This window comes from Uranotaenia lowii, unplaced genomic scaffold (assembly GCF_029784155.1).
Source record: "Uranotaenia lowii strain MFRU-FL unplaced genomic scaffold, ASM2978415v1 HiC_scaffold_152, whole genome shotgun sequence".
NCBI lineage: Eukaryota > Metazoa > Arthropoda > Insecta > Diptera > Culicidae > Uranotaenia > Uranotaenia lowii.
In genome coordinates, this window is record NW_026597544.1 from 28,284 (window position 1) to 55,430 (window position 27,147).

General features: G+C 39.5%; 1 protein-coding gene across 3 annotated transcripts; it reads right to left on the minus strand.

Moving 5' to 3' along the window:
* Positions 1-364: 364 nt before the first annotated feature.
* Positions 365-24,954, minus strand: LOC129759406 (choline-phosphate cytidylyltransferase B). Of its 3 annotated transcripts, none has more exons than XM_055756846.1 (4): positions 24,303-24,954; positions 13,465-13,650; positions 13,252-13,389; positions 365-2,306 (listed from the first exon to the last, which is right to left on the minus strand). In XM_055756846.1, exons 1-4 carry the CDS (start codon positions 24,360-24,362, stop codon positions 1,563-1,565), a joined length of 1,128 nt encoding a protein of 375 aa, XP_055612821.1. In that variant the 5' UTR covers positions 24,363-24,954; the 3' UTR covers positions 365-1,562. The 3 variants fall into 3 exon arrangements, with proteins under 3 accessions (XP_055612821.1, XP_055612822.1, XP_055612823.1); XM_055756847.1 differs by lacking the exon at positions 24,303-24,954 and adding an exon at positions 14,358-14,508; XM_055756848.1 differs by lacking the exon at positions 24,303-24,954 and adding an exon at positions 13,765-13,791.
* Positions 24,955-27,147: the final 2,193 nt, after the last annotated feature.

The following is a 27,147-nucleotide window of genomic DNA, read 5'->3' on the forward strand; positions in this document are numbered from 1 at the left end:
GGTTGAATACGTTGAATTTTCTTCCAAAATAAGTTTGCCTTCAGTATGTGCAAAATTTCTGATTCAGGTTTCTACTTCCAATTGGTCTATTTTTCATGCTTGTAAAAAATTAAAGAATTTACCATTAAAATGTAAAGAAGTCCGTATACTTCTATCATAAGGCAAATAATAAATAAGTCTGACCATATAACATTTTTGATAGAAAACGCTTAATTTTCGCCCAAAATAAGTTTGCCTTTAGTATGTGAAGAATTTTTGATTCATGTTCCTATTTCCGAAAGAAAAAGAAATACATACCAAATCAAACGGGAAAAAATCTGGGGGACAACCAAGGACAACGAGAAATGAAACAAAACTCCGTTCATTTATGATTAACTTTAGTGTATATTTCATTAGTTTGATCTCCATTCGGTAGCTGTTTTTTTTAACTTATCTCGCAAACACACTCAAACAAGATTCCCTCCTAATGCAATAAAAAGCTAAGTAGGAATAGTAATAATAAGCTCCCAAACTGAAGTTCCGATCCCGCTTGACGATCGTGTGAGGGGTGGAATTTCTTCGTTTAAATTGCTCAAACACACGTACACTCAAGGGTTTCTCACACAAACAAACAAACTCTCACACTTTCCATACAAAAAAAAAACCCTCAACTCAAGCTCACAACAGTAGTAAATTAGCTAGGCACTAACCCGGGGGGGAAAGGTTTTGGGAGGGGATACAATTCAATAAGATTTAAACGAGTGTCCTATTTTTAAAGTTTAAACGCAAAATCCTATCTCTGCGCGTGTGTGTGTGTGGGTATGCTATACAAACCATCAAAATCATAAGGCGTAATTATAGATATTAAAGTAGGGTATATTTGGATTATTTAGCTTTGTATTTTTAAATTAAAAGGATGATACAAATTACAGGAAAACAAAAGTATTTAGTATGAATCAATTGAACGAAATTTGTCTTTTCTTCTTATTATTATTAATTTTCAGAGGATGATGAATGGCGCGTGTTTGGTTTTTGCATTTTTCTCCTTTTAACTTAGTCGTTATTATGCCGTTAACCGTTGAGTTTGAAAGTTGCTTAAATGTTGGCCCAAAGTAGGTACGTTTTCTTCAAAGACTCTATTGGCTTGCCACCCGATTATTTTGGCTGTCCATGTAAAGTGCAGGTGAATATAAATTTAAATAAATATGTGAACTATGCTCGTATATGCATATTAATAATTAGCTACTCTCTTGTGTTCGCACTCGCACTCAAACGCTTCTTATCAATCTTTTTTACTTTTTTCTTCTGCTTCACACGGCTCATCCAAATCGATAATTTTAGTTTAGCTTGGTTCCAGTCTAATAGTTCTTGCTCAAAAAATCATAAATGAGAAAACAAGTAGATAATAATTTTCAACGATAATAAAAACAAAAAAAAAGATCTATTTCCACGACTTCCTTCCTGTCGAATCAATATCTGTGGTCGCGATTCAAATTCTACGCGAGCCGAAAAACTTTAACCAATGCTAATATTTTTGCTTTTTATTGATTTCAAAACCGGGGGGAAAATGCGCCCGTAGCTCTCTAATGATGCGCCCCGTTCTGACCGTTGACCACGCCCGCCAAACTGTAACTGGAATTAGGTCGTGAGCGTGTGTCCAAAAATTCCTCCTCCTCTTCTTCTTCGTCCTCGTCCGACAGAGAAATCGTTCGGCCGGCAGCACCAGCAACGCCGTTCAACGATTCACTAGATCGCAACAAATTCGAGCGCTTGGTCGGGGGTGAATCTAGAACCGAATCCGGGCTGTCCAAATCGTCATCGCCGTACTCGCTGCCTCCCTGTGGGCTTCCCGGTGGACTCAGTGCTGACTTTATCCGTTGCTTCGAATCGGATAGGAAATTTGAGATTCGACTGTCCTTGCCAAACATCAGCAGGAATGTGCGAATGAAGTCAGTGGATTTCTCCTCCCATTTGCTGATGATGTCGCCCTTGCCCTTTTTCACTTTGTCCTTCAGCTCGTCCATCTTGTTCTGGAACCGGAACTTCTTCTCGGACAGGAACGAAACGTTCAGCTCCTTGGCGGTGTAGCCGCGGGCCAGATTTCGTCGCACGTACATGTCGTAATCCTTGACGATTCGAGCCACAATGTCCGAGGTGCTGACACCCTCGGTACGCTCGGTTGCCACGAACATTCCGCGGGCTTTGATGGCGGCGTACACATCGTCCGAGTCTTCGGTACTGTATGGGATTTCGTCGTGCGCAACGAAGTCAATTTTGTGGCGCTCCAGGAAGTCGTCGTCCAGGGTCCAGGGTGCATCTTGAACGATCTGAAAGAAGGGAAAGGAAAATAAACGTTAGTAAGGTGTACTCCAATGTAAACGACATCGTCCATTGAGAAACCCCGAAACAATGATTTGTGCCCCCTCCGTACTCTTTAATCTTTCTTTTATTCAACGGTCCGGAAAATTCATCTCTGAGTATCGTGTTTACATTCCGTATACACCGAAGGAAGAGTTCTTTTCTGAGTTTATTGAGTAGATTTTTGTTCTCCTTGCTCTCTCTCTACAACTCCCTACGCGCGCTATTGGGATAAATGTAAACCGTCTTTCCAATACCAATGAGGCGGTACAGCACAAAGCTCCATAAAAAACTTTTGATGGATCGAAGAGCTCATAAGCTCACTACACGCTACAAGAATTTCCAGTCTTTGAACAACTGGTTGACGTCGTCACACTAGTGAAGAGTAAGTCCAACAGGGATTTAAGGAAAAGCTATCAATACTTATGGAGTTATTCGTCATGACTAACAATGCCGTAAGCCTTCTGGGCTCGTTGAACGGCCTATAGAGAACGGCCCATAGGGCATGGCGAAGATCACTCCGAAGACAAAAGCAATTCGTGCAAAAAAGATTATTGCTATCAATCAGACAATGGAGAGCGTGTTTGTGACTTCCAAGAGCTCCGAGTACGGAAAGAGTTCGAAAAAGAAAAGAGGTGACTTGAAGAATCAGATTCCTTAAAGAGCGTGCCCACCGAATAACAGACGGCGTAACGATCTAACTAAATAAGGTACGAGGGAGAGGTAATCGTTGTCAAAGCACCGCATAGGACGTCTCCCGAAAAATGCGAAAGGAAGTGCACCTTGCTGACCTGGATCAGAAAATGAGGTTGAAATATTCCGTGAGCCAAAGAATTGTTTGGCAAATAAGAGTGCTACCTTCAGGGATATTGCGGCAGAAGTTCTTGGTGAGAAGATGCAGGTGGCAGTTGACAATTCGTTCAATTTACAGTCCTCTCATTGGACTGGATACGAATGGTAGGACTTAAGATTTCAGCAGCACGGAAATTCACAGAGTTTTCGAATGAAGAAGACTTTGTGCTCCACCGAAGTAGTCCATGATTGGAGAGGTTTAAAGCTTTGCTAGAAAATATAGTCGGGGTTGCTTAGGTTGAGGTCATTCCCGGTACCACAACTTTAAGCAGAGGAGTGAGGTAACCCGAATAAAAAAATCTACAGAGAACAAGGTCTACTAAAAGCTCTAGCAAGGTTGAACATACATATGGCGAACGTAGGCACCAGCAGAAACTTCCACAGATATAGATGTGAATCCATCATATTCAAAGTCAATTTCGGTAGTCTCAGTTAGACGATTTAAACTCAGTCCAAAAATTTTGATGTAAATTTTTCTTCTAAATTATTGTTGAGTAATTTCTGGGCTTTTACAACATTTGTCCGGATTTTTGGTCGTCAATTTTGAAGTCAAATGCCCGAATTTTGCCAGGTTTTTATATAAAATTGTTCGGATTTGTACGGCCCGGATATGTACTGAAAAAAATCTGGCAACCTTACTCCAGATACAGGTTGCTAGAATTTTTTTTAGTACGTATCCAGGTCGAACCAATCCGGGCTATTTTATCTAGAAACCTAGCAAAATCCGGGCATATGACTTCAAAATTGTCGAGCGAAATTCCGAGCAAATTTAGTCAAAACCCAGGAATCGTTCACCGAAAATTAAAATATTAACTAGAAAAAAAACATTTTTCTATCAAAACCTGTCAACGGATTTTATATCGTTTTTTAGGCCTCCAAAAAACCTTCATGAATTTTTTTTAAACTTGCTCAAAAAATATCGTTTTGGACGTCCATAAATAAAAAAAAATGACAACACAATTCATTTTTGTTTTGTTTGATTAAGAAAATAAAGTGGATAAAAACAGCAAAGAAATTCGGGCAACCAGGCCGGACCACTTTTCCCAAATTTCGATTAAATAACCGGGCAAATCCAGATAAAATCGGGCAATCTGACAACCTTACTGTACTGCCGTTGGATGCATAATTGTCACATGTGACTTTTCGACGTTTTTGACTTTTCGATGCCAATCGTGATAATTTGATACGTATTATTGAAATTCTTTATCTAAACATAAAGTTTATTCTAGAAATTTCGAGAAAAATTCAAAGTCAATTTATCACACTGGGACAAATGGACGTACATATAACTTTCACACTGAAACGATTGGACGCATATTTGTCATAAATGAATGTATTATAACTTCGGAACGTCTAAATAGATTTTCACCAAACTTGGTAAACTCCTTGACAGTCGGGAGGGGATCATGGAAACATAAAGAGGGGGAAGGATCACTGTTTTCGCGACATCCCAGTATGTGCAATAAAAACTCTGCAAACTGCTTCGGGTTCGTTGCTGGCGCTTGGAAGAGTGCATGCAAATGAAACCCACTTCACAACATTAGTCAAATATTACTCTTCCGGCGCCGTGGAACTGTAATCCAAAATTGTCCAGGATGGCCATAAGTGATTGTCGGTGGATTGAGCTGACCTTTTCTTCTTTGGTTTTGTTTTTTTTTTTCGAAAAATTTGATCGAGGCTCATATGATAGGAATATACTTTAGAGATCTACGGCATTGAAGTCAACAAAAGTTTCGAAACTGTGCGATAACAGCAAAATGTTTTTGTGAAACTTTAATTGCGTTTTTCTCGCTTTGCCTTTTTGTAACATGTGACAATTATGCTTCCAACGGCAGTGTAGTTCCTTTATATTTTGTTTTAGGGACTTATATCTCTTTCCTCTACTTGAGGAACGATGATCTATCAGGCCATTCTTTTTACTCGAAGTTGGATTTTCTTCCATTTGCCTCCTTTATTAATTTTGAACTTCTATTCTATTCTATGCTACATCATGTAAAAAAGTTTATCCATCCCCTTGGCAAATTATACTTTTTTATGTTTTTCTGGAGAAAAAATTAGATTAATTTGATGCGTGCTCCTTAATGATTTATCAATGGATGTTCAGGTATCACATTCAAAAGGAAATACGGTGCTTTTATGATAAAATAAAAAAAACGTGAAAAAAAATCCTCAAAAATGATTTCCAGAGTTTGGATATGAATTCTGCTACTTTCTCGAATGTGTGTCTAGCTGTTATTAATTGCTCTTAAAGTTTTCGGGACCAAAATTTCTATATTTTGTTCAAAATTGGATGGCATTTGTTGAAAAACCTCGAAACAGCGCAGATTTTGAAAAGCCGAAATGGTCCAGAATCACCAGAATCACCAAAGAAAAGCACTACTGGCATAAAGACTCGAACTCCCAAGCAAAATATGTATGACCACTACATTCAAACGAAACAAGAAAAACATTTTATGAAATTTTCATCCTATTAGATAATTCATCCCAGAACAAAAAATTATAGTGAGAATCGAACTCAGTGCAACATCTCATCTCGGCTTGCCAGTCCGATATCTTACCCAGTGTACCATCTAAATCGGTTAGCAAAAAAAAAGTTCATTGTCTTAATTCTTCTTTCACCGCCGATTAGGATATGGTATATGTTTTATTTGATAGGAAATATATGGTATATGTGCTGGAAGTGCAATGCCAACTATTAGAAAGCTTGTAAATGCCGGTCCAGCATTAAATCTAATAATCTAATGGCTCAAGTAAAACGCATTAAAGTCATACAGTAAGCATTCCAGACTGCCCGTTTATGTTCGGTTATTATAGGAAAAAATCGAGACTCGTCCGGTCCGGCCCGGACCAATTTTCAGAGTTATTTTCATCAAAATGCAATTTTAATTTATTTATGGAAGCTTTTATGATAAACTTAAATTTGATGTCATTAATTACATGGAAAAAAATGCATGGTTTTTTCAAATACAGGATCATGATACTTTTACTATGTCCACGATCTAGTATTTTCTACCACGATTTAGTATCTTCTACCAGAAATCAACCTGCTTTTTATTAATTGATAGTTTTTGATAGTTTTTATAAATCCTTTTCCCTTTTTGAATTTTTATCGGAAGGTTATCATCCACCACTTCCCGGATCGATGGCCTCAAAAGGACTGCCAAAACATCCCAAATCGGTATGGAAAAAAATACGAGATTCAGCGATTTAAGCGTGAGTCGAAATCAATAATTTTAATATGTGCATTAATTGATTTTTATAAATTTGTTTTCAGAATATTCCAATTAATCATCAGATGTGATTCGGTCCGGCGTACTGTGCTTCACATGAAGGGAAGTAATGTTAGTGAAACACCAGTGATAAAATAAAAAAAGTAATATGAAAAATTTACATTTTCAATTTAAGGGTTCAAAATACAGCCAAAATCATTATTTATTTATTTACATAGTATTCCGTCTCACGACATAACTTGACGAACATAATTCCTAAAATTCACTCGGTTCATAGCAACCGTTCTCCAATTTCTCGGGCACCCCACGTTCGCCAGATCACGCTCCACTTGGTCTAACCACCTCGCTCGTTGCGCTCCCGCTCGTCTTGTTCCTACCGGATTCGTAGCGAACACCTGTTTTGCAGGACAGTCGTCCGGCATTCTCGCAACATGTCCCGCCCAGCGTATCCGGCCAGCTTTCACCACCTTCTGGATACTGGGTTCGCCGTAGAGGCGCGCGAGCTCGTGGTTCATCCTTCGCCTCCACACTCCGTTCTCCTGTACGCCGCCAAAGATGGTTCTTAACACTCGTCGCTCGAATACTCCGAGTGTACGCAGGTCCTCCTCGAGCAATATCCATGTCTCGTGCCCGTAGAGAACAACCGGTCTAATGAGCGTCATATACAGGTTACACTTCGTGCGAGGGCTAAGTCTTCTCGACCGCAGTTGCTTGTGGAGTCCATAGTAGGCACGACTTCCGCTGATAATTCGCCTCCGGATCTCACGGCTGGTGTCATTGTCTGCGGTCACCAGTGAGCCGAGATAGACAAAGTCTTCGACTATCTCCAGCTCGTCGCCGTCGATCGTGACCTTGTTATTACTGGACAAGCGGGTTCGGTCGGTCTCGGATCCGCAGGCCAGCATGTACTTCGTCTTGGACGTATTAATCATCAACCCAATCCTTCCTGCTTCGCGTTTCAGTTTGCGGTAGATCTCCTCCACCGCCGCAGATGTTCTGCCGACTATATCAATGTCATCGGCAAAGCAGATAAGTTGACTGGATCTGTTGAAAATCGTGCCCCGCATTTCGCCCACCGCTCGTCGAATAACACCTTCTAGCGCCACGTTGAACATCATGCAGGATAGACCATCACCTTGTCGAAGCCCCCTGCGCGATTCGAATGAACTCGACAATTCACCCGAAATCCGCACACAGCACTGCGTTCCATCCATCGTCGCCTTGATCAGTCTGATCAGCTTCCCGGAAAAGCCGTTCTCGTCCATGATTTTCCATAGCTCGTTACGGTCGATCGTGTCGTATGCGGCTTTGAAGTCGATGAATAGATGATGCGTGAGGACTTGGTGTTCACGGCATTTTTGGAGGATTTGCCGCAATGTGAATATCTGGTCCGTTGTAGACCGTCCCTCCATGAAGCCGGCCTGATGACTTCCCACGAATCTGTTTGCTTGTGGCGTTAGGCGGCGGAGTAGGATTCGGGACAACACTTTGTAGGCGGCATTGAGGACAGTGATCGCTCGGTAGTTCTCACAGTCCAATTTGTCGCCCTTCTTGTAGATGGGGCATATTACCCCCTCTTTCCACTCCTCCGGTAGCTGTTCTATGTCCCAGATCCGGATTATCAACCGATGTAGGCAATCGGCCAACCTGTCCGGGCCCATTTTGATGAGTTCAGCTGCGATGCCATCCTTCCCAGCCGACTTGTTTCTATTCAGATGGCGAATGGCTTCCTTAACTTCACTCATCGTTGGGAGTGGCTCGTCTTCGTCGTTGGCTACGCCGGCGATGTACCTTCCCCCACCGTCTTGATCTCCTGCATGTGCGCCGTTCAGGTGTTCATCGAAGTGCTGCTTCCACCTTTTGATCACCTCGCGATTGTCCGTCAGGATACCCCCGTCCTTATCCCGGCACATTTCGGCTTGCGGCACGAAGCCTTTGCGGGATGCGTTGAGTTTCTGATAGAACTTTCGTGTTTCTTGGGAACGATGCAGCTGCTCCTGGAGCTCCTCCTCCTCCAGGCGGCGCTTTTTCTCCTGGAAAAGTCGGACTCGCTGCCTCTTCCGCTGTCGGTGATTTTCCACATTTCGACGGGTGCCTCTTTGCACTACTGCCGCCCGCGCGGCATTTTCTTCGTCCATCACCCTCCTACACTCCTCGTCGAACCAGTCGTTCCGTCGAGATCGCTCCACATAACCGATGACGTTCTCCGCCGCACTGTTGATGGCTGTTTTGATGGTATCCCAACAGTCCTCGAGAGGGGCTTCGTCAAGCTCGCCCTCTGCCGGCAGCGCTGCTTCGACCGATTGCGCGTAGTCTGCCGCGACCTCAGGTTGCTTCAGTCGCGCGATGTTTAACCGAGGCGGGCGCCGGTTTCGCTTGTTGTTCACTACGGAGAGTTTTGGGCGCATCTTCACCATCACCAGATAATGGTCCGACTCGATGTTGGCGCCCCGACAGGATCTGACGTCGATGATGTCCGAAAAGTGCCGGCTGTCGATCAAAACGTGGCCAAAATCAACACATAGTGAAATAACCATACGCGTAATATTTTTAAGAACAAAACATTATTGACTCAAAAATATGGTTGCGTGTTATTCATTTAAAGCACGGATTTAGTAATTTTACTATGCTTTTCTTTTGAGTGTATGGTTGGTTTTTCTCTTGCTTTTGTTCAAATAATGCCTGAATTTTTCAAAGGATAGGTACGGATATTCCCCAATTTTTGGAAAATTTTCAATGATATGTCCGGGTTTTGTTAGGTTTTTCAAAAACGTTACCTGGAATTGTGCTCGCCAATAACCGCTGCAGAAGTTTCTAATGTTCTTAATATGTGCACTGCCGTTCCAAGCATAAATTTTCCATTCCGTAAAATTCACACTAGAGAAAAATCGATGAAAAATGCAAATTTTATCAAGAAAGTGTCTTAAAATCATTCAAACTTTTGAATATAATGTTATTCACCGAAAAGAAGCGAAGAGCCTTGAGTGATTTACTTAGTGAAATATTTACCAACACTTCGCGGTAGGCACTACTTACAAGATCGATACTCAACTACAAATTGTTATAAACAAAAAGGAAGGTATTTCTCAAATTACAATTCAACTTGATTTTTCGGGAAAAATAGAAACTATACAAGCTTTTAAAATGATAGAAAAAGTGTAGAAGGCGTGTGCCAGTTTTTCGTAGAACTAGCATCGGAATGCGTTCTGATTCTACGTGAAAGTGTCACACGAAGCATTTTTGGCTCTAATTTTCCGTTTGTTGTAAGTTTTTTTTTGTTTTTGGCAGAAAACATTGTAAAATTATTAACATAAATTGTTCACTACGAAAAAAAAACTGTAGATGAACTTTTAGTTTGAGAGAAAAATTGGAAATATAGCAAAAATTTCAAACGCGTTTTTCTCGTTTGCACGTTATTCACATACGACAATTTTGCTTGGAACGGCGGTGCAGCAAAAAAGAAATCTCCACGGCCTGATGGGCAGACTTTTGAATTTTTTTAAGGTTTTTTTACATTATGAGGCAAAATTTGATGAATATTTACAACGGATATTTTACAGGTCAATATCTGGCATCTAAGGAATTTTCGGAGGGAATTATAACATTGATTCCGAAAAAAAGAAGATCGATTAATAATATAACGAGTCTAAATTCAGATTACAAACTTTTCGCTAAAATATCAGCTGTGCGATTGAAAAACCAAACAGAAAATCTAATGGGACCGAGAAAACCTGCTTACATTGCTTACAGTTCTTGTTTAAAAAATCCTGCAAGATATTCGAAGGATTCTAACACAATCGGTTGAAAGAAAGAGTAAAGGATTATTTACTAAGTTTAGACCTCAAAAAAGCTTTTGATCGAGTACAGCATGATTTGCTCTGGAAAATCCTACAAAAATTTGAAATCCCTGAGAAAATGATATTGAAACACAGATTGTCATTGAACAATTTCAGAAAAATATGTTTATTAGAAAGAATTTGTTATACCGATACTTTTATTTTAGCAAAACTTTGGTGCACAGCGCAAATTTTTCCTCCTAGAAATGTTCATGTGGCACAAATAAAAGCAGCTGTTGGAGCTTTCTTATGGGAAGAATAATGTCTTTAGAGTGAATTGACGTCAACTATTCTAAAAAAGGTGGAATGAATTTCCATCGTCCAGAATCAAAATGCAAAGCCCTCTTTTTAAAAAGTGTAGTGAAAAATGGCGCTGAGAAATATTTTATAGAGTTAGGAAAAAAAAATCAATAACGAGAAAAGGAAGAGAATGGCTGTTAGAAGGAAATCAAATACCAGAGGAATTAGACTTGACAACCTTCCCTGATGTGACTCGAATGTTTTGTTAAAAAACAAAACTGGACTTCAAAAGTAGAGGAATTATACTCAGAAATAGAGTGGAACCACGTATGGCAAAATATAAGTTGCTCATTTCTGCAAGCAAGAGATCGCTCAAAAATATTCGAGCTGTTCAATGACAGCATACCAAATAAGAGAAAACTATTACAGTTTAGCGTAAGGAATCCCATTGTCGAAATGTGCGAAATTTTTTCTTACGAGGTAGACAGCAATTTCCATCGAATACAAATGTGCTCTTCGATTTTTGATATCAAGGAATGGACAGAAGACATTATCAGGTCACGTATGACAATAGAATTCGTGAATATTGGAAAGAACAAGTGAAAGCTAAATATTACTATACTAAGGTTAGTAATTGATTACATAGCTTTTGTTTTAGAACGATTCTCTTATTGTAGCTTGTTTGTTTAAAAAAAAGCATTAGAAGGTAGTGTTTGAGTGACATTTTGAGAATAGATTAATTATTTGTTAATTGTATCTAGAATCTTTGAAATAAGCTTTGAATAAAAAGTTTTGAATTTAAAAAAAATCATTCATCTAACATTGTATCATCTTTGAATTTTTGTTCCATAATGAGGGATACATTTCAACAAGAAAAAAAAACTCTTGGTTCCAAATGAAATCATCAACACTGAGTCTAGGGATTTCCGAAGCACAAATTGACGCATGTCTCGCATTCGATGAACAATTGCAGATTTCGTCTATGTAATTATGAGGTTTTATGGGTTTTTAACCGCCTTTGCGTCCAAATCAAGTTGGAAACGGAGCAAAAAGTAGAAGCGAGTGACTATTTAGCAGACAGGCGTCGTCATTAGTGGCTTCCTTCATTATCCACTGGTTTATATGATTCTGTCTAACCACCTCTACATCAGGAACTGCGACGATGAAGAACAATTTGAAGTCCAAGCGAAGATCAACAAGTTTACTAAAGGGTGATACGGTCAAAATTTGGTCAATATCAACTTGACGTATTTCTTTCTATTTTGCATTTAAAAAACCTGAACACCCCTCATTTTGAAGGTATGTGTGTGTGTAGAATGTTGCTCCTATTTTGATTTTGGAATTCACTCTTCAGTTGTCAAAATGCCGTCCAAGGAAGAAGAGCAGTGTATCAAAATTTTGCTCGCGCATCGCGAAAATCCGAGCTACTCGCACGCAAAGCTGGCAAAATCGCTAAAAGTTGTAAAATCAACCATTACAAATGTGTTTGGGGAACGTTTGTCGACTGCCAGGAAGTCTGGATCGGGGGGAAATCGAAAACCGGAAGCCGCTGAGACGACAAAGAGAGTTGCCGGTAGTTTCAAGCGAAACACAAACCTCTCTCTCCGAGATTCCGCAAATAAGCTGGGTGTATAGTCGACAACCGTGCATCAAGCAAAAAAACGAGCCGGACTATCGACTTACATGAAGGTAGTGACTCCAAATCGCGATGATAAACAAAATACGACGGCCAAAGCGCGATCCCGGAGGCTGTACACGGCGATGCTGACGAAGTTTGACTGCGTGGTAATGGACGACGAAACCTACGTCAAAGCCGACTACAAGCAGCTTCCGGGACAGGAGTTTTATACGGCAAAGGAAGGGGAAAAGTAGCAGATATTTTCAAGCACATGAAACTGTCAAAGTTCGCGAAGAAATATCTGGTTTGGCAAGCCAACTGTACCTGTGGCTTGAAAAGCAGCATTTTCATAGCTTCCGGGACTGTCAACCAAGAAATTTACGTGAAAGAGTGTTTGAAAAAACGTCTGCTGCCTTTCCTGAAGAAACACGGTTGTTCCGTATTGTTTTGGCCGGATTTGGCATCTTGCCATTACGGTAAAAAGGCCATGGAGTGGTACGCCGCCAACAACGTGCAGGTGGTATCAGGTATCAGAGTTCCGCCCAATTGAGAAATACTGGGCTATTGTCAAGCGGAATCTAAAGAAGATAAATAACTGCTAAGGACGTCGAGCAGCAGTTCAAGGCAAACTGGCTTTCTGCGGCGAAGAAGGTGGACGAGGTGGCTGTACAAAATCTGATGGCAGGGGTTAAGCGTAAGGCTCGACAATTCGGATTTGGAAAAGCGGAAGCCTAACTGAATATTTTTCCTCAATTTTATACTAATTAAACTTGAAAAAGAAATTTAATTTGATTTTTTAAATAAACGATTTCACCGATTTACACGTGTTTTCCCTTGACCATATTTTGACCGTATCACCCTTTATACTGACATCCCTTTGATACATTGTTTCGTGTCTCGAATCATTTCAAATATTAAAACGACCATCAAGCTAGTACGATCACAAATAATTTCACTCAAAAACTGTGGAGCACAGTTGAAGATCCATTTAAAAAAGTACGGAATAGTTCGATTGATTTTTTTCAATAATTACTCTAGAGATTGTTTCCCAGCTGTTTTTACTGTTCTCTACTTCCACTGTCACATGATTCATATAAAAAAAAACCCCTATTTAACAGAAAAAAAGTAAATGACTAACCTCATCAACGTAGCGACAGTGGCGCACCGCCTCGTAACGTTCCTCATCGTTCATCACTGTTCGGCCCTTCCGTTCATGGGTCAGCGCATCGTTGCACACCCCCACAATCAGATACACATTTTGGAATACATTTTTGGCCTAAAACGAACGAAAATGGAAAAGGCGATTAGTACAAAATCATCTGTTAAACGACGTTTAATGAGAGCGGCTAACCTGCATCAACTGCCGGGCGTGGCCCTGATGGAACAGATCGTAGATACCGTCGGCATAGACCCGAATCCTTCGGGGTGCCGTCCCGGACCGGGCCATCTGGTAGGTGATCCTCTGGGTATAGTCACAGCGATCTCGCTCCTGGACTGCATCTGGATCCTCGCTGAATGGTGCCGGTTTGCAAATTGTCTGTAAAAATAGGAGAGAAAAATGCGAGGTTAATTGACTGTCGATCAGACACAATAAGTCTCAGTCGTTGTGATTGAGTGTTGTATAACACAGAAAACAATTGTAATTTATTACAGGGTTCGCCATAGATCGATCGGACGATGTCACTGGTAAAATGATGGAAAGTGAAAAAAAAGATTGCACCCCGTTTCATTAGACAGATGCCAGAAATGATAGAGACGTGTAAGTTTGAATGACCACCTAACAGAGTTCGCTGGAAGTGCTTCTGCATGCTCCTCCTGCGCTAGTCTGTAGATAACCTATGATGACTTTCTACCCGGCTACGGTACGTGGAACAACTTACGTAAATTTTCAACAACCAAGAGGACTTGACTACTCGAAGAAGACACGACAAGAGTTTGGATTAAAAATACCATTAAGCCCCATCTGGTGGTGACGTGCCCTTTTTTTCCTCTTTTACAATGACTAACGCCGTGTCGTCCGTCGTCGGTCGGGATCGAGCTGTATGGTGTTTGAAGTTGTTTCTAAAGCTTAAAAAGTCGTGAACGCAAACATGATAAGCAGTTGATAGACACAGGCGTGGATGACACGTGAATTCTGATTCGTTAGCACAAGTTTGACGAACTAGTGGCCGCTGATAAAGCTACCTACATCCGCAAACCAAAAGAACAATTTAAAATTTAACAAATTAAAAAATTTAAACAAACCTTAAACGTCGGAGTAATTTCTATGATCGCTGCCATAGGTTATTCTCAAAAAAGGAACGGTAACATAAAATTAAGTCTCAAAAACACAACCTTGTACTCTATCCGACTAATCGTTATCGACTGATCGATCAGCTAGCAATCCAATCGGAACCGATAGATACTCTGCTGCTCATCCGAGATAGAAGTGGCCCCTCGTGATTCAATCTAAATCGGTAAATAGGTACTAGTCACGCCACCAGTCAGTCAGAGCCCCTCCTTCACTACTAAACTGCAGATCAACATCAGCATCATCAGCCTCTCCTCACAGTAACGCCATCAAGGCAGATGAACGATTATCTAGACTTGCGATTTTGTTGCACCTTCGAAGCAAGAATAAACACGGGGCACGTTGGTATAATTTAAATCCCTTGTTTATCTTTATACAAAGATGTTCAAAAATAAAGAATCTAACTGAAGTACAGTCTTAAGTTGTTCCCTAACCATTTTGTAACAAAACATACCTTCCTTCCTTCCTTCCTTCCTTCCTTCCTTCCTTCCTTCCTTCCTTCCTTCCTTCCTTCCTTCCTTCCTTCCTTCCTTCCTTCCTTCCTTCCTTCCTTCCTTCCTTCCTTCCTTCCTTCCTTCCTTCCTTCCTTCCTTCCTTCCTTCCTTCCTTCCTTCCTTCCTTCCTTCCTTCCTTCCTTCCTTCCTTCCTTCCTTCCTTCCTTCCTTCCTTCCTTCCTTCCTTCCTTCCTTCCTTCCTTCCTTCCTTCCTTTCTTCCTTCCTTCCTTCCTTCCTTCCTTTCCTTCCTTCCTTCCTCCCTTCCTTCCTTCCTTCCTTCCTTCCTTCCTACACGGATCCTAATAGACTTCCGAGAGACGTCTAATTCACCCTAAAATTGACCCTTAATTTTCAACCTGACAGGCTTTACGCCAGTTGAATATCTTTATTTTGTGAATAGCTTCTTCAAAGTCTATTGTCGCGCAGACGCACGTTTATGTGCTCATTATGCCCCGCAGGTGTGCTCAAATTGTCCTATACCCTGAAGGGTTTTAAACATTTTGAAACATCCAATATTGAATTTAAACTGTATTTTTCAACGTTATGAACTACTTGCAATTTTTTTAGACAATGAGGACAGAAAAGACTTAAAGGGTGATACGATCAAAATTTGGTCAAGGGAAAACGCGCTAAAATTGTTTATTTAAAAAATCAAATTAAATTTTTTTTTCAAGTTTAATTAATATAAAATTCAGGAAAAATATTCAGTTAGGCTTCCAAATCCGAATTGCCGGGCCTTACGCTTAACCCCTGCCATCAGATTTTGAACAGCCACCTTGTCCACCTTCTTCGCCGCAGAAAGCCAGTTTGCCTTGAACTGCTGCTCGTCCTCAGCAGTTTTTTGGTCTTCTTTAGGTTCCGCTTGACAATAGCCCAGTATTTCTCAATTGGGCGGAGCTCTGGCGTCTTGGGAGGGTTCTTGTCCTTGAGAACCACCTGCACGTTGTTGGCGGCGTTCGCCTTTTTACCATAATGGCAAGATGCCAAATCCGGCCAAAACAGTACGGAACAACCGTGTTTCTTCAGGAAAGGCAGCAGACGTTTATTCAAAAACTCTTTCACGTAAATTTCTTGGTTGACAGTCCCGGAAGCTATGAAAATGCTGCTTTTCAAGCCACAGGTACAGATGGCTTGCCAAACCAGATATTTCTTCGCGAACTTTGACAGTTTCATGTGCTTGAAAATATCTGCTACCTTTCCCATTCCTATTGCCGTATAAAACACTCCTGCCCCGAAAACTGCTTGTAGTCGGCTTTGACGTAGGTTTCGTCGTCCATTACCACGCAGTCAAACTTCGTCAGCATCATCGTGTAAAGCCTCCGGGATCGCGCTTTGGCCGTCGTATTTTGTTTATCATCGCGATTTGGAGTCACTACCTTCTTGTAAGTCGAAAGTCCGGCTCATTTTTTGCTCGATTCACGGTTGTAGACGATACTTCCAGCTTATTTGCGGCATCTCGGAGAGAGAGGTTAGGGTTTCGCTTGAAACTACCGGCAACTCTCTTTGTCGTCTCAGCGGCTTCCGGTTTTCAATTTCCCCCCGATCTAGAATTCCTGGCAGTCGACAAACGTTCCCCAAACACTTTAATTACATTTGTAACGATTTTGCCAGCTTTACGTGCGAGAAGCTCGGATTTTCGCGATGCGTGAGCAAAATTTTGATACGCTGCTCTTCTTCCTCGGACGGCATTTTGACAACTGAAGAGTGAATTCCAAAATCAAAATAGGAGCAACATTCTACACACACACACCTTCAAAATGAGAGGTTTTCAGATTTTTTAAATGCAAAATTGAAAAAAATACTTCAAGTTGATATTGACCAAATTTTGACCGTATCACCCTCTATATGATTGTAGTGGGATTTGGCTTTTTTGGAATTGACAGTTGAAGATTGATATTTGTGTTTTAAATACTGAGTTCTTAAATAGGGAAACTGATATTTGAGGGACAGAACTTACATTGGTTTTGAATGAAAACAGTTTGTCTTGAGTTGGTGGTGGATCCGGCTGACCATCTCTAGATCTTGTGTAGAACTGAATTTTGAGAACATCGACCAATAGTTGAGGGAGCAACCAAATGAGATAATTTTTCAGTTTGAGTTATTCCCATTTTTCCGTGTGGGTTTGACGCTGAACAAATTGGAAAAGGGTAGTTTATCTTAGAAATTATTGTTATTCAGATATTCTCTGGAAGCTATGAAAATTGTTTTTTTTTCATATGGCCCTTTTAAGGACAAAATTTTTCCCCGCGGGGGAAAGCAAGGTAAATGGAATGAGTAGGATTGGGAGCAGACCGCAATGCACCGGACGGATTAAGAATGTGTCTCATTTAAACTCCGGTTGCTCTCTGACTAGCCAAACCCTGAAATGAGCAACAAAAAGTAGCCTTTGTAAGGCTGAGTTCTGTTGTCACAGTGAGAAGTATTATGTCATGTGAAGTGAGCAACAAAAAGTAGCTTTTTTAGGTCTGAGGTTTGTTGGCCAATTGGGTAGTATTGTGCCATGTGAAGTGAGCAACAAATAGTAGCCTTTGTAAGGCTGAGTTTTGTTGCCACAATGAGTAGTTTTGTGTCATGTGAAGTGAGCAACCAAAAGTAGCCTTTGTAGGGCTGAGGTTTGTTATCACAGTGAGTAGTATTGTATCATGTAAAGTGAGCAACAAATAGTAGGCTTTGTAAGGCTGAGTTGTGTTGTCACAGTGAGTAGTTTTGTGCCCTGAGAAGTGAGCAACAAATAGTAGCCTTTGTAGGGTTGAGTTTTGTTGTCACAGTGAGTTGTATTGAATCATGCGAAGAGAGCAACAAATAGTAGCCTTTGTAGGGCTGAGTTTTGTTGTCACAGTGAGTAGTATTGTGTCATGTGAAGTGAGCAACAAATAGTAGCCTTTGTAAGGCTGAGTTTTGTTGCCACAGTGAGTAGTTTTAAGTCATGTGAAATGAGCAACAAAAAGTAGCCTTTGTAAGACTGAGTTTTGTTGTCACAGTGAGTAATATTTTGTCATGAGAAGTGTGTAACAAAAAGTAGCCTTTGTAAGGCTGAGTTTTGTTGTCACAGTGAGAGATATTGTGTCATGTGAAGTGAGCAACAATTAGTAGCCTTTGTAGGGCTGAGGTTTGTTATCACAATGAGTAGTATTGTGTCATGTAAAGTGAGCAACAAATAGTAGCCTTTGTAAGGCTGAGTTGTGTTGTCACAGTGAGTAGTTTTGTGTCCTGTGAAGTGAGCAACAAATAGTAGCCTTTGTAGGTCTGAGTTTGTTTGTCACAGTGAGAAGCATTGTGTCATGCGAAATGAGCAACAAGTAGTAGCTATTGTAGGTCTGAGGTTTGTAGACCAAGTGAGTAGTATTGCGTCATGTGAAATGAGCAACGAAAAGTAGCCTTTGTAAGGCTGAGTTTTGTTATCACATTGAGTAGTATTGTGTCATGTGAAGTGAGCAACAAATAGTAGCCTTTGTAGGGTTGAGTTTGTTTGTCACAGTGAGAAGTATTGTGTCATGTGAAGTGAGCAACAAAAAGTAGCTTTTTTAGGTCTGAAATTTGTTGACCAAGTGAGTAGTATTGCGCCATGTGAAATGAGCAACGAAAAGCAGTCTTTGTAAGGCTGAGTTTTGTTGTCACAGTGAGTATTTTTGTGTCATGTGAAATGAGCAACAATTAGTAGCCTTTGTCAGGTTGAGTTTTGTTGTCACAGTGTGTAGTGTTTTGTGTAAATAACCCATCCCAATTCCCGGTCAAACATTCATTACTGATCGGAGCTTTAACTGATGGTTGAACGTTTGTGAAAATCCCTGGGACCAGCACCGTGATACCCGGCTTCACTTCAGTTTTAGTAATCGGGTGGTACTCCTGAGTATCGAAAAACTGTGATGGTTTTACAACGGAATGATACTCAGGCGACAAAGCATACTCAATTATATCCAAATGATGTAATTGAGCTTTCAACCATGCCCAGAGCCTCTGGAAGCTATGAAGATTGTTGGAAAGGCCATCGAGATGATCGTGCGGCTTATTGTGAAAAAAATGTTCAACAATTTAGAGTAGATTGGAGGCTGACAAGAGAGTGGATTATCCAGCGAGTGACGTGACGTGACTTGGCAGAATTTCAGATTGTTGTGCTAACATTAGTATTTTTCTCAGGGGAGAAATTTTAGCTGAAATAAGCATTAAGCTGCTTGTTTGGTAGCTAATTGAAATACAAATCATTTAACAAAATTAATTATTGCACGTATGAACATTACATCAGAGCCTAGCTTTGTTGAAAATGTCATAAAGCGGCCTTGGCGTAGCGGGTAGGTTCCATGTCTTCTGCGAGATCAAATTCCGATCATGGCATACACAGTACTCTTTCTGTGGATTGTTGGTTTTAGCATTTGACGGATTTCGCGCCAACTCGACACAGTATGACATGACCCTCTCAAAATTGAATGAAACTTCTTGTGTGAATATTCCTCACGTTGTTAGGGCACTTGGCATACTTACACGGAAAATAATAAAAAGATAAAAATTACCGAGATAGCAGGGTAAACGCTCGTAGAAGCCGAAAAGGTAACTTTTACCTGTTCGAGGTGAAACTCACCTCACAGTGAGGTGAATTTTACCTGAATCGAACTGGCAAAAAGGTACAATTCATCTTGAAAAAAAAAGTAAATCCAAAAAAGGTAAAACTTGCCTCGTAGTGAGGTGAAGTTGACCTGGATCGCGCTAAACAAAACGGTGCAATTTATCTCGAAAAACAGTAAGAACCCCTTTATTGAGGTTAAGCTGTTTTGTCATTGAGAAACAAGTTTTGCTTAGTGCCCAATATGTGAAAACCGGAGTAGAATAGTAAGTGTTTTCTTAGATATCATTTTAGTTGTGCTGCTTCTTGTCATAATAATTTGCTTTTGTTTCGGATTAACCCACAGAGCTTCGAGGTGTATTCCACGTCATCATCCAGATATCATTCCGGAAAAACCGGACCAGACCGGGTGAGTCGAAATGAGAAGGGCATAAAAATGTTAACGCAATGCAGGAGGATTCAGTGGCAATGGTGGCTCGGAAGAACGCAAAGCCGAATTGCCACGAGCCTGGCGAAGAGATGCCCCAATTAAGTCTATTTATCTCAAATAAATATCAATTTTTGAATAAATTTTGTTTTTGTTTTATTTTTATTGAAGAAACCAACCAAACCAACCAGCATTTGCCATTTAAATCAGTGAATGGGAAGACGGTATTATTTACTATTTTGCTAGATAAATCCGAAAAGAGTAAAATTTACCTTTTTCTAGGTGAATTTAAAAAAAAAAATATTTTAACCTTTTTGCTAGGTGAATGTAAAAAAGGCTAGGTGCTAAGTGAATGTAAAAAAAAGGTAAAAGTAACCGAGAAAGATGGGTGGAAAAAAAATCACTTCGCTTCTTGGTAAATTTTACCTTTTTTTAATTTTAGTGTAGTTTTCCCAAAAATTATCTAGACTAACATTTTAATAGGGACCAAACTTGTCAGGCCATTTTTTTATGAAAATGTTAAGCTCTAAAATTATAATTCCTACACAAATGTGGTCTACGGAAGAGTTTTAGAAAAATAAGTGAATTTTTAGAAGAAAAAAATATTGACAAAAATATTTTAAAATCCTACACTGAAAAAAATGCGTGTTAAAACTTAAACTCAATTTCTCAAAAAAATGTCATCTCAGAATTTGATGATTTTTTTTTCTAAAACAGGCAGTACAAGTCGTCCATACTTCGCAACTCGAGCATATTAAAAGGAAAAAAATATTCTTACAAAAAAAATTTCCCATACTGAAATAAAATATTTTTTAAATGTAAAATTTTAATTCAAAACTAATATTTTATTGCATTGGTGTATTTTTTTTTTTCATTATCTTGGATCTTAATTCTTTAAAGCAGATTAAGAAGTCTAGGTGCTGTGCAGGCATTAATAAACCAAGGTGCCGTGAGTTGGATGAAACAATACAGCACAACAGAATTGTTCCTAACAAAAAACGGCGAACGATTAAAAACAAAAATAAGGCAACAAAATAAAGTAAATGCATCCAAAAAATTTTAATATTGTCATTATTGGAAATAAAATGTTTTTGTGAACTCAAAGCATCTGGTCATATTTATTGAGACTTTTTTTTCTGTTAGAAAAACTTTTTTCCCTTCAGAGTGCTCACTTTGCGATGTTGAGAAAAGTTGTAGACCACATTCATTATTCCCCATCACAAAAAAAAAAATCGGCGAATTCTGAGATGGTCATTTTGTTGTGATCTATGGGTGCTTAATCGGTATAGCGCACGGCATCCTTCCAAATAAACGAATTTCAAATCAAATCAATTTGTTTAAATCGACTTATAGTTTTTAGTTTGCACTTCTTTCGGTGTAGGATTTCCACTTACTTTTTACATCAATTATTTCAATCGAAGCTCCTGTTTCTTCGAAATCAGTACAATCAATTCAACGAAGCAGTTCTTGAATTAAAGGTTGAAAAGCTACACTGAAAAAATAAATTACATGATTTAAAAAAAAATCATGAAAAGTTTTTGTTAGAAAAACTTTTTTCCCTTAAATATGCACAAGTTGCAATGTATGGACGACTTGTAAGCCTTTTTATTACCCGGCTTAGAAAAAATTTTCATCAAATTCTGAGATGGCATTTTTTTGGGAAATTCAGTTTTAGTTTTTAAAATGGGTTTTTCTCAGTGTAGGATTTAAAAAAAAATCAATATTTTTTTCTAAAAATTCAATCATTTTCCAAAACTCTTTCTTGAACCACATTTTTGTAAGAATTGTAATTTTCTTGCTAAAATTTTTTACGATATTTTTGCCTGAAAAGTTTGGCCATTTTCAAATGTTAGTCTAGATAATATTTGGGGAATCTAAGTATGCCAAGTTGTTTTACTAGGTAAGATCTTTGTCAATACTAATGTTATGAATTAGTCTTGGTATATCTTCGTAGCTGATGTCTCTAATACTGTTCATCACCTTCGAAAAATTAAGATCTTTGTGCCCACAAAGTTTTATTGAATTCTGAGAGGGTCATGCCAACTTCGTGTCGATTTGGCGTGAAATCCGTCATTTATAAGACAATTTTTCATAATTTCAAAAAAACGCATGCTTTTCTGTAAAGGAAAATTTCCGCTTTCAGTGAACATCGAGTTTCTCTGAGATTTTGAATGTTTTAAACAGAAAGTCTTGCATTTTTTTAAATATAATTCACTTATATTTCTACAGTTGCTGGACTGCTGTTCCAAGCAAAATTGTCCCATGAGAAAAAACGTGCAAACGAGAAAAACGCGATTGAAATTTCAGCTATACATATTTTCAATTTTTCTCTCAAACTAAAAATTCACCGTCAGTTTTTTCGTAGTGAACAATTCAAATTAATCATTTAACATTGTTTTTTCTGCCAAAAAAAATACATTTCCTACAACAAACGGAAAATAAGAGAAAAAAATGCTTCGTGTGACACTTTTGAGGAGAAATAAAACGCATAACGATGCTAGTTTTACAAAAAAAAAACTGTCACACGGCTACACTTTTTCTATCATTTGTAAAGCTCACAAAGTTTTTATTTTTCCCAAAAAAAATCAAGGTAAACCGTAGTTTGAGAAATACGTCCCTCTTTGTTTATAAAAATGTTAAGTTGAGTATCAATCCTGTGAGTAGTGTCTACCAAAAAGTGTTGGTGAAAATTTCTCTAAATAAATCACTCAAGGCTCCTCGCTCCTCGCCCACCCTCTATTTAGTGTTCTTTTCGGTGAATAACATTATATTCAACAATTTGAACTCATCTTAAGTGAATTTTTTGATCAAATTTGAATGTTTCTTAGAATTTTGTCTAGTGTGAAAACCATCTCGAAGAAAATTTCGTATAAGTTCCGAACAAAGTGTTCTTGTTTGAATTTTTATTCGAAACTTTTTCGCTTTCGCTATATTTCTTGATTACCATACACATTGCGGATCATATACGAGATTTCTCGTTTTTGCGCTTGCCACGAATATGATTTTCTAAGAAGCATAACTCTAATGTTAAAATTTAGTAATAAACTTCATTCAACAAAATAAATAGTTTAAAAAAACTATTGGTAGTTTGGTTTGATTTATTTTTTTAGAAATTAAGTATTAGTTGTTTTCGAAGATGTTTGATAAATAGAAGGTAGGTCATAATAAATTTGAAATGTCAGCTTTCGCTAGCACACCCTTAACTCATGCAAATAACAAAAACCAAGAAACCGGGAGAGAAAGGCATCGAGAGCCACAAAAAAAGCGTCCCCGTATTCTAAATTGTAACGCAGTTGCCGCCAGCCAGCCGGACGGAAAATCGATATTTTGTGCTTTCACTTCCCTGGGTATGGCATTTTGTGCTTACGGACAGAAGAAAAAAAATTATAACTGGCAGCTGATGCCCTGCCCTTTTCCGGGAAATATGCTGCTAGGATGTTTGACCGGAAACAAGAATCAGATGATCGATGAGAAACCCAGGACATGTTTGCGCCATGGTCTAGTTTATTGACCTATGGCGACCGTAAAACAACTGGACGACGGGTGAAATTAGGACAAATTGGAGAACACCAGATGATGTAATCGATAGTGTTCCTAACAGGATCGAATTTATTGATCTGAATCCCATATTAGAAACAGTAATTTATACATATTCGAAATTCTTTAAAGCAGGAATCTCTTCTTCAAAACCTGTACTCAGATTCTTTTATCAGACTATCCCGAGTTACAACCTCTCTAAAGAGGCTCATCCGTGCTATGAGTAAAAATAACTCAACCGAAGTCGAAAATAACAACCATCGTGTCGTCTGATATTTACAACGTTCTCAATCGAGGGAAAAAGAAAACAAAACTATGTACTATCAATGAACTGAGAACCCAGATAAAATATGTAGTTGAAAATGTGCGCCGAAAATAAAAACATAAAAAAATAAAAAATAAAAACAATCACAACAACTAATTATATCACACTCGAGTGAGGATAGTTTTCTACAGAACTGTTCAGGTGAAATTTTCGAGGGCTTCAGTCCATTTGCATCTCGCAGTTTGTACCGGATGAATGTAGTGATTTTATTTTCGCACAAATGAAATCACCGGTTAATCGGATTTGGGACGGAAATACAATCCTGGTTGCGATAGTAAAAATAGAGTTTAGTTTAAAAAAGGATTACGGTAAAGCTATTTGAAAGCTATCCTTACAATTTCTAACAAACGGAGTTCAGACTTTAAATTTCGGTCCAAACTTACAGACTAGCTCTAAGGATGAAAATCTACCTTTTTGAAATTTTCTAGGAATTCTAATTACAGAATTACTTAGTTCTTTTAGTATAGCATAAAAGTGAGAAGCCCTTCGTGTGTATAATTTTCGTCGGCAAATGTTAATCGCTCGGAGTGAAATCGTTAAAAAAAACAACAACTTACTGCATCGTCATTCAGCGAAGTTTTGACCGGGGTAACATCCTCGATGGCATTCGGGGCCATTTTGAAGCGGAGCGAATTTTCCTTCTATTGCCGGTACGAAGCTTCACACACAAATACACGCCTTTTTCGGCTGCTGATGCAATCAAATGTATCGAACTTTTGTGAAGTCAGTCCTCACAGCACTTGCTGGCAAATTTTTCTTCTGCTACTCTGCCAGTTTTTCCTTTCCTTCTTTCGATTCAGTCAGGCCACCGAATTCCGTAACACACCAAAAAAATAAATCAGCAAAAAATATAAGATTTTTACCGAACCAGACACGCTCTGATTAATCGGATGATTTTTTTCTTCTTCTGACGCTTCTCAGTCAACGAGATACATAATTTTTCCCAATTTTTGGCACCGTGGCATACTTGGATATTACTTTTCGTTGTCAATATTCGACAATCATAACCTAATTAAAGCATCAACACACCAGGCCACGTGTCTTTTGCGTATCGCTCCAAGGATGTCTCACTAAACACTCGGATATCGACCCCAACAGGACACGTTGTCCCCTACTCTCAGTTTAGAACTCTCTCACCACTTCTAACTTCTAGCTCAAGAAAAGTTCTAATAAACCGATCCGATTACCTCGGAAGCCAACGCAGGACTGACAGACACCAGGGCAATTTTGCCAAACTTCGCCTTTTCCACCCCAAACTTTCAGCCAGCAGCTAGACTTGGACTTGGTTGGCGCGCGAAGCGACCTTCTCGCGTATAGGTACGCGTACGCGCCATCCTCTCTTTCTAAGTATTTTTGTGACGTTTCGCTTTGAGCATATGCTGCTTCCATCATTAACATTAGGTTAGGTGTTTCAGTTAATGTCGTTAGTTTCACTCGAGAGTTTGCAGTTAGCTGGAGATGGCTGGCAGGGTGGTTTTTTGCTGATTTTGCACACATCAATCATGAACGGTATCGTCCCGCCTAGCCGTCGATGTGGAACCAAGTAGGGAGAGTGAAATTTTCCTTGGCGTTTGTTTTCTCTCTTTTGCGATTATCTCTCTCTCTCACTGTTCACGTTTTGTGGAAAACAAATGCCACTTGGCAGAAATTGTTTATAGTTTGTTCGCTTTAGAAGAGTCGAGTGGTGCCACTTTTTAGGGTGACCATTGGATCTTCAGAAAACAGAAAAAATAAAGGAATAATTGACTTTGAAAAACTAATTTGTGGAACTAACACAAAGATGTACGGCTTGATACGAGAAAAAAAATTAGGCAAGAGATAGCCAATCATCGTCTAAGCATCAGGCAACTAAAAAGATCACACCAAATGCAGTATTTTCGAAAGGTGCAAACCTCACGCTACTGGAATGAACAAAAAACTCAGGATTGATCAAAGAAATGGCCAAGAAGGTAAGGGATCACGAGAGAAAAACTTTAGTGTTGCAATAGTGTTGCAACATTCGTCACGAATAGATCAAAATAAAGCTGAAAAAAAGTTCACTAAAGAATTAACCCGAAACTAAGATGAAACTTTCTTTTGAAGATGAGAAATCCTGGAGCGCTTCACGACAAAACTCGTAAATGAATCCTTTCTCAGCAAGTACTCGAGCACAACCCTTCTTTTTTGTTAAGACTTAACAGTTTTAGCCTATTAAGACTTTACAGACTGAAAAAACGTGAACAACTTCAGATTAAAATTTAACACGTTCGTCGCCACGCTCATTTTGGTAGTTTTATTAGCCGAGCCCAAGGAAATTCTCGGAGCGAGAAAGTAAAGAGGTAGAACTCCAAGATTTGCAACGTGTGGCTATTTAAACTGGGCGGTTAACTTGAGTAAGAGAGCGTAATCCGATTTTGATGTGGCGGGACCTCATAGGAAATACGCCCATCACTCGAATATGGGTCCCATGGCGACGATCGTGTTAACACCTAAAATCGAAATGGGAATCGAACCCATGCCTTCAGTGGACCAGTGATTACCGTCTTATCTAACCGCTTGACCACCGAGACGTACTTTGTCTCAACCATTCAAGACCTGACCTCTCATCTAGCGAATCAAGATTTGACTTCTCCTCGTAAAAACTCAAGGTCCGGTTTTCAGCACATCGACCATCATGTTCCGATGAGGTAGAGCTAATCTGAGAATGGCGCCGGTCAGGGTTGGACGGCTTCTCGCAAACAACAAAGAGCAGAGAGAGAGAAAACACTGTTTTCAGTTCGGCTTTCGGCAATTCTCTTTCCTTGCACATGCTCAACTCGTTATTCGAGTTTACACGAGCTGCTAGCGATTCGTACAGCTAGTGTGAGAGCTCTCGCATCTCAGTGAGAGATGGAGGTGAGAGTAAGAGAATTCTAGTCAAGAGCGCCCTAGTGTTTGAGTCATACACCTTAGTGTATATTGATGGTAATATTGTATTGACTCTTCACCACACAAGGTGTCCTGATTTTCCCGGATTTGGCCTGTTTTTTGGAGTGCCGTCCTGATTTTCAAACTGACCTGCTCTCTGAAAAACAGCGGGTCACAGCTAATGCTTAGGATTTACACATTATGACTCGAATAGTTTTCGACGTTGCCTTTACCGAAAATTCGCATGGCATTGAAAGCCTCTAAACTTCGAGAGTATTCTCGTCCGTAAAGTATCGGCATCATAAGTGATGGATCGGTAACCTCTGAAAACATACAGGATCATCGAATTCTACATATCGATGATGTGTCGCTTATCCAAGAATAACGAAGTCACACTCTATAATACCCTGCAACAAGCATTACCGATTGTTAAGGTGGTTAAATGATTCGCGAGAGTAAAGCAACTCTCTTAAACTCTCCTATACTCTCAGACTCGACGTGATTTTTGAAGCTAAG

Bases quoted from the DNA above. Each gene is read 5' to 3' on its own strand.
- LOC129759406 (XM_055756846.1), bottom strand. From the start codon at position 24,362: ATGGCCCCGAATGCCATCGAGGATGTTACCCCGGTCAAAACTTCGCTG. The intron at 13,651-24,302 runs GTAAGTTGTTGT...CTATTTTTACAG, and splicing joins CTTCGCTGAATGACGATGCA to ACAATTTGCAAACCGGCACC. The intron at 13,390-13,464 runs GTTAGCCGCTCT...CGTTCGTTTTAG, and splicing joins ACGCCCGGCAGTTGATGCAG to GCCAAAAATGTATTCCAAAA.